Raw genomic sequence first — 7,302 nt, 5'->3', positions numbered from 1 at the left:
GGCATTGGCAGCCGTACGTTTCTAAGCTTTAAGCGAAATGACCAAAATCAGTTAAGGAACACGTCATCAATGTATACTGGATATAATGGAAGGCTACGTACAAACGTCGATCGAGTCCGATCACATACTAGACCCAGAATATGTAAGGAACTTAGAAACGCTGATCACCGTAGAGAATGAATAGCTCTAAAAGCTAGAAGCAGAAATACAACTACACTATATAATCACAACACTAGCTTCCATTTTTTTGGTAGCCGGCAGACTTTCTCATATGTCTTATCAGAATTTTTAAGGTTATCGATTTATATGTAAAAAATCGAATTTTGGAGAACCAAACTAAAAGGCAGCAGAAAATTTGTTTACATACCTATATTCTTACTCAGAATAGGTTTTCAAAATATTAATGAAAATAATTAAACTGGATAGGAAATCTTGATTAAAGTTGTTATTATAATTAAACATAAACTCTTACCTTATATTATTAAACTTGATTGTAGAAAAATGTTGATTGTTGATCAATTTTCTATATTTATTATTTAATACGATTTTTTTTCAATTTATTCCTATTTCACTTTAAAAACAGTTATTTTTTATTAAACACAATTTTATTTTAAAAGTGTTTTTTATTTCAACAAAAATAATTTTTTTCACATACACTGTAGTTCATAATTTATACAGTAGTTTTTCTTTTACCGTTTTAAGTCGAGACAAAAACCCTTTTAACAGTGTTGCTACTTTGTCTTTAAATATTATTTTACTCCAAACACTTCCTTAACTGTCAATATGTAGTTTTTTTGAAACAGCTGTTTGAGAAAAACATTTTTACAGCAGGTTTTTCTCTGGCCCCATATTTGAGTTTTTGTTTTAAGTTTTTTGGCAGAAAAATGTTAAAATTAACCAAATTTATAGCACGAAATGGTAAATTATTAAATAAACTTTAGTTCTTTTCATTTTTAATAATTATTTACATTTATTCTATTGGCAGTGAGTGTCAGCAATTTAACGGGAACACGGAGACTGGCGGTTTCAGCTTTGAGGGCCACAACATCTAGCAATCCCGATGAACCTGTTGACATTAAGAATCCCTTCGAAAAGGAACGTAAGGTGTGCATTTTGTGTAAACATGACATAACGCCCGACTACAAGAATGTCAAACTTTTGTCACAATTCCAATCTCCATACACCGGCCGCATTTATGGTCGCCACATTACCGGATTATGTAAACAAAAGCAAACAGAGGTGGAGAAGGCCATAATAAGGGCACAAAATTGCGCCATGATGCCTACATACCATAAGGATTTAGATTTTATGAAAGATCCCAAATTATTTGATCCCGAGAAGCCCATCAGGCCTCATAAATATTAATTTGAATTTTTTTATTTAAATAAATGGTATCTGTTTGTTTAATATTCAATTAAACATACTGCGAGTTTTGTATTATTCATCATTAATATATTTAAGCATTTCTTGTGGTATATGCAAACGTTCTAAGAGGGTTGCTGTTTCTAAACGGGGTTCAATTTTATGCTGCAAATCTAGCAGAGCAGAGGAAAATCCCGTTTTCCATACATTAATGGCTTGTTGGAGATCTTGTACTTTCTTTTTATGATCTTGGCGGGCTTTAAGCTCCTTGCGGGCTATTTCAATTTGTTGCAATAAATCTTCTTTGGACATTTGTTCAACATTTGGTTCTTCCTCCTTCTTTTCATTTCCCGTAGCCTCATTTTTATCCATTTCATTAGCCAAATAGAATTCTAATCTTTTTTTGGTCATTTTTTCTCGGACCTTTTTACTCAATGCTAATCTATAGGGACGACAATTTGTACTTACAGCCAAACGTTGCACCACAGTGCTGGAGCTGGTATTCTTAGGAGTTCCTGGTGTTTTAACAGCAGCCGTGGGGGTATTGTTGCTTTTACATTTATGTTCTAAATTTTTATAGTTTATTTTCACATCACTTTGTGGCAATCTACTCCTTCTAGATGTGGAGACTGGCGTAGACTGACTAGATGTGGAGACTGGCGTTGCTACTTCTAAAATTTTTGGTTTTGGTATAGATCCCGTTGCTTTTTTGTCTCTTAATATGCTACTAGTGCGTCTAAGACCCAGTCTTTTTGTTTGTTTGGGCGTGCTAAAACTATCGTTATTTCCACTCATATTCATTTAATTACACACAATTTTTTATTAAATTTAATAATTCACTACAATTAATAAGAAAAAAACACTAAAAAATATTTGCAAGTTTAAAATTACGCGCTGCGGCGACTGACACTAAATATGTCGGCGGCGGCTTAAAATCGACTGTAGGCCGGCTAAGTTTTCAACTACGTTTAGTTTTTAACCCTTTCAGGGTCAAAAATAATTTATGTCTAGAAAAAAACTTGAAAACTTATATTTAAGATAATTTGAGTATGATGAATCCGGGAAAAATAATATTTTTTGAATTTGAGTTTTCCCTAGTGAGTTATAGAAGGTCAAAAGCTCAAGCTCAAAAGTTGTGTGAGAAATTATGCAGGGATGAATAAAAAATTCTTAAAAATTAAAAACAAATCCTTTCTCCAAGTTTTACGAGGATCTGCCGATATTTAACCCTATCCTCCATATAAAACATCTTGCAGAAAATCAGTTTGTAAAAAATTTTGCATTAAGAAAATGATCAATAACGTAAAAATGATTGATGATTCTAACTACAATGGTTTTCCAGATATACAATTTGTTACATATGGAAGATTCCATGCAAATTATTGCAATTTCGGCAGTTATTCCGAACATTTATTAAGATTTTAATTTAATCTATGATAAATTGGAATAATCTAATAGTTTCCCAGATATACAAAATTTTGTATTTAATTCCTATGGGAAGTGCCAAGCCCCCCATTGAAAGTCCGCCCGTTCTCTAAATGTTCTTCAGTAAAATTTGAAGATTCTAGCTCTAATAGTTTCTCAGATATACGAATTTTTCTATTTAATTCATATGGGAGCTCCAAGCCCCCAGATGAAAGTCCGCCCTTTTTTCTCCAAAATGTTCAGATAAATATTAAAGTTCTTCGTGCAAAATTTGATATTAGTTTCCCAGATAAACGAATTTTTATATTTAATTCATATGGGAGGTTCCGCTCCCCTCATTGGTAGTCCCCCAATTTATTACCCAAAATGTTTACATGGATGTTAAAGTTCTTCCAGAACAACATCTTTTGAAGGTATCACAAAGAGATGAAAAATATTCCAAAAGTTTCACTTTGAAAACATTATTAGAATGTATGAAAACTCGCAACTCTAAAGGCAGACTATTCCTATTTTAGCGGTAATTTCCCTATGATTAAAATAAGTAAGAAGTAAGAGTTATATTCGGCAAACCATATGTCGTAAAAAAGCAAATTTCTGAAGTGGTCATACACATATATATATGGACTTTGATCATTAGATTAATAAGAACGTCACCGTGATTTTCGGATTAGGGAATTGGGTCAATTATGGACAAAGTTCTCTATAATTTAAAGTATTTTTTTTAATTCTACCATAATTCTATCATAATGATAACTTTTGGGATGATGTATTAGCTATAAACTGATTTTCTGTAAGAGGGTTATATTGGCGGACCGATCCTCATAATTTTATTTTTCATAAATGTAGGTTTCGGTTCCTAAAAATGTTTTTTTCGTCGACATCGACATTTGAAAGCCATTTATGTATTTGCGTTTAAGTCATTTTCTAAAGAAGATTTCATATACATATTTACATTACATATTTTCGTTCCAACAAAAATTCTTTTATTATGGTATTATTAAGTACGTAGAAAACGTTAAAATCAATTATTATTAAGTACGTAGAAAACGTTAAAATCAATTATTGAAGGGGGCAGGGTCAATTATGGCCTATAGAGATTTCGATTGATATCGAGCCCTTTTTGCAAAATGGACGTAAGCGAGATAAATTTTCGTTCAATTAGGATACTGCATGTTTAATTTTATGTTTATATATTCAATATTTTAGAAAATTGAAATAGTACCAGTTGAAGACGAAAAGGTTCCAAAAAGTCCCGTTTTATATGTTCTCACTTACTCCATGTCCTACAGGTTTAATTTCATATCTATAGGTTCAATATTATAGAAAATTCAAAAAATACCTTTTGAAGAACGAAAAAGTACCAAAAAGTCCCCTTTTATATGTTATCACTTAATCCGGGCTCTACATGGTTAATTTCATGTTTCTAGGTTCAATATTATACAAAAACTTAAAGTGTATCTTTTGAAGAACCAAAAAGTCCCCTTTTACAGGTTCTCACTTAATCGGGACTCTACATGCTTTCATGTTTCTAGGTTTAATATTATAGAAAATTCAAAAAGTTCCTTTTGAAGAACGAAAAAGTACCAAAAAGTCCAATTTTATAGATTCTCAAGTGCTTAATTACATGTTTCTAAGTTCTAAGTCAAAAAAGTACCTGTCGAAGTACGATAAAGTACCAATAAGTCCTATTTTAGAGATTCTCATTTACTCCGGACTCTACTTGTTTAATTTCATGTTTCTAGGTTAAATTTTATAGAAAACTCAAAAAGTACATTTGTAGAACGAAAAAGTTCCGAAAAGTCCCTTAATTATTAATTTCATGTTTCGATTTCGATATCATAGAAAACTCAAAAAGTACCAGTTGGAGAATGAAAAAGTACCAAAAAATATCACTTGGTACCGGTGTTCCAAATAACACCCCATTAGCATATTTAGTGTTTCTTGAATAAAATCAAATTTCCCGTTTTTACCCCTTTCGGTACTTTTTTTCTCCCCATTAACGAAATAAAAATTCTGTTCCAAAAAGTTGCAACATCGTATTGGGAGCCAGTTATTATGTATTCATATATATAAGTTAATAAACCAAAAACAATGTTTGATAAAAAAGTACCAAAAATAGGTACAATTTTCATCCCTTAAACGGCCGAATATCCAAAAAGTACTAAATGTTCGACTTGAATTCAAGTTTCGTTTTCACTGGAGAGTGCTATTGAATTAAAGTGTAATGAAAGTGTATTTCAACACTTGAAATTTGAATGTTTAAGTGAAATTAAACTTGTTTTAAACTTTAATTCCAGCAAGAATGCTTATTTGGTATAGTGTGACAACTATAAGGGATCTAAAGTCGACGTAAAGCCCACAATGGTTTGTACCAATAGTTTGCCCAAACATCATCAGCCAGGTTATATCCTCTAGGTCCGTGAAAACATTCTCTACAAAGCTATAAATTTGTATAAAAGGCGGCTTAACAATTGTTTCTTGTAAATATTCGGCCACCATAGTGTTTGGAGACAACAAGAGCTTCACTTTATATGGAAAGGCACACCAGACTGACATCGAGCTCTATTATGGGTGTATGGTAGTGATTCTGCTGAGAACAATGGTATAATAATAAGTACATATCCCAAGGATACCCCCTGAATACGGCAATCAGCTTCCGTCCATTGCCTCTAGGTGATAATATTACCATGTCACCACTAGCCGACCGACCACCACCCGCCTACACTGAAAATAATCCATGCTCAACTTTCGTAACTTATATTTTCGTAATATTTACTTTTTTACGAAAGTACGAAAACCTTTCGTAATATTTTTTATCTTAATTTTTTTTTTAAATTTCGTATACCTATATTAGGCATGGATTTTTTTCAGTGTAGGTGACTAGGGAGGTATACAATTGTCACCCTCTTGTGGGCATTCTTCCAGGAGACCACCATGATGCCTCCTCTTTCTTGAAAAGAAAGACGTTCTTTATAGACAAATAAATAATTAATTAACACAATTACTTACATTTTTTAATCTTCTAGATCTCACAAATATACCAAATGTAGATTTCAATAAACACTTTTGGGTATTAAACGAAAACAAACCTCGCCTGGAAAAACATTTTCATCATAGTTATTAACAAATTAAACCCAACACTTGCTGTTTCTTTGCACAATGACCCTCGGTATAGTAGTATAGCATACAATCTTATTAATTTCAATTGTTAGTAAAAATAATTTTTTTATTTAAAGAATATCATTACTGTCATTTTAGATTTTTGCACACACACAACAACAGTTTTTTTTTGCAAATAAAAAATGCAGAAAACAGTTTGGCGCGAAAAATTCTAGCAGAATTTCTTTTCGCAGTCGGCAGAATTGACATCAACTGCACTTCCCATTTAAAATACACATGTTTGTTACCCTAGCCCTTTACGGTATGACATACCAGCAATGTAAAAAGGTGTAGCTCCGTTGACATCAACGAAGCTGGTTTGAAGTAAAAGCAGCGACTCGAATTTGGCGCGTTACGAAAATATCTGAGGCGAAGCATATACATCGAACGTTGAGCAAAGTTCTACACCGGCCAAATTTCAATGAGCGGCTTATTATTAGATAAAAGAAAACTTGCTTAAATGAAAACAAATTAATTTTATATTGTAAAATTCCTTAAATTTAGCGAAAGTGTTCTGTAAATTGTACAAAATATGGCGAAATTTTTAAACCGTATTAAGCTGAAAAATTTTCGGCGGCTTTGACATTTTGTTCAGCGGCTTGGCTTAGTCGGCTTAAGCCGAATCTGCGCAAGTCTCTGATGCTTTTGAATGATTTTCTGTAAAGAAATTCTGATTAACATTAAAAGTACTGTATAAATAAAGATTTTTATGTTGTCATCTCTAAAAGCACTCAAAGAATAATGTTAGTAAATAATTGTTTTGAGTTTATAGTTTTTGCAAAGAAAATCTAAATGTAAGAACAAACATTACAGCAACGTATAAATTGGCTCATGAATCTTGAGTTATACTAAATTTTTTTGACTTTATTTAATTTTTGACTTATTTTTCAATGTTTGTATTAAAAATACATACATATTAGCCCAAGAAAATTAGTCGTAAAAATGAGAATACTGGAGTATTGATAGTTGACACAGGACTTCGTCTTAATAAAGGGGCTAAAAGTCTCCATTAATCTCATGTGCGCTATTTGGGGGTCAAATGTTACAAAAATCAGTTTTTGGCAAATTTTTAAAAACACTACCACAATGTATACTTTGTGACACTACGGTCTAGAATCTAGACTCCACAATCTAGAGTTAAACACGGTTGTCTATATTAGATCTGTGCCCCGTTTCTGTAATTCTCGCATCGAGAAAATCTGTAGAAAAATTCATGATCATCTTGTGTAAAACAGGGTGAATACAAGAAATTTAAAAATTTCTTATTAAATTTTAATGAGTACAGTTCAAAAATAATCAGAGTCACACTGTTAAAAACTGTTAAGTTTTTTCTCGATTCGAGAAAATTACAGAAAC

General features: G+C 32.0%; 2 protein-coding genes across 2 annotated transcripts; one reads left to right on the top strand and one right to left on the bottom strand.

The window, feature by feature from the left end:
* The first annotated feature begins 782 nt into the window (after window positions 1-782).
* Window positions 783-1,419, top strand: LOC119613318 (28S ribosomal protein S18c, mitochondrial). Its single transcript, XM_037969328.1, has 2 exons — window positions 783-918; window positions 986-1,419. Exons 1-2 carry the CDS (start codon window positions 885-887, stop codon window positions 1,363-1,365), a joined length of 414 nt encoding a protein of 137 aa, XP_037825256.1. The 5' UTR covers window positions 783-884; the 3' UTR covers window positions 1,366-1,419.
* Window positions 1,412-2,270, bottom strand: LOC119613317. The gene has a single exon (XM_037969327.1). The coding sequence runs from the start codon at window positions 2,161-2,163 to the stop codon at window positions 1,438-1,440; it is 726 nt and encodes a 241-aa protein (XP_037825255.1). The 5' UTR covers window positions 2,164-2,270; the 3' UTR covers window positions 1,412-1,437.
* Between the last annotated feature and the right edge of the window lie 5,032 nt (window positions 2,271-7,302).

Source organism: Lucilia sericata, unplaced genomic scaffold (assembly GCF_015586225.1).
Source record: "Lucilia sericata isolate MDLA Ls3-8-SP2 unplaced genomic scaffold, ASM1558622v1 Contig002059F_arrow, whole genome shotgun sequence".
Lineage (NCBI taxonomy): Eukaryota > Metazoa > Arthropoda > Insecta > Diptera > Calliphoridae > Lucilia > Lucilia sericata.
Note: the sequence above shows the minus strand (reverse complement) of the source record. Positions and strands in the feature narration are given on the sequence as shown.

Coding starts and splice junctions, on each gene's coding strand:
- LOC119613318 (XM_037969328.1), top strand. CDS start 885: ATGTTAAAATTAACCAAATTTATAGCACGAAATG. Junction 919..985: donor CAAATTTATAGCACGAAATG/GTAAATTATTAA, acceptor TTCTATTGGCAG/TGAGTGTCAGCAATTTAACG.
- LOC119613317 (XM_037969327.1), bottom strand. CDS start 2,163: ATGAATATGAGTGGAAATAACGATAGTTTTAGCACGCCCAAACAAACA.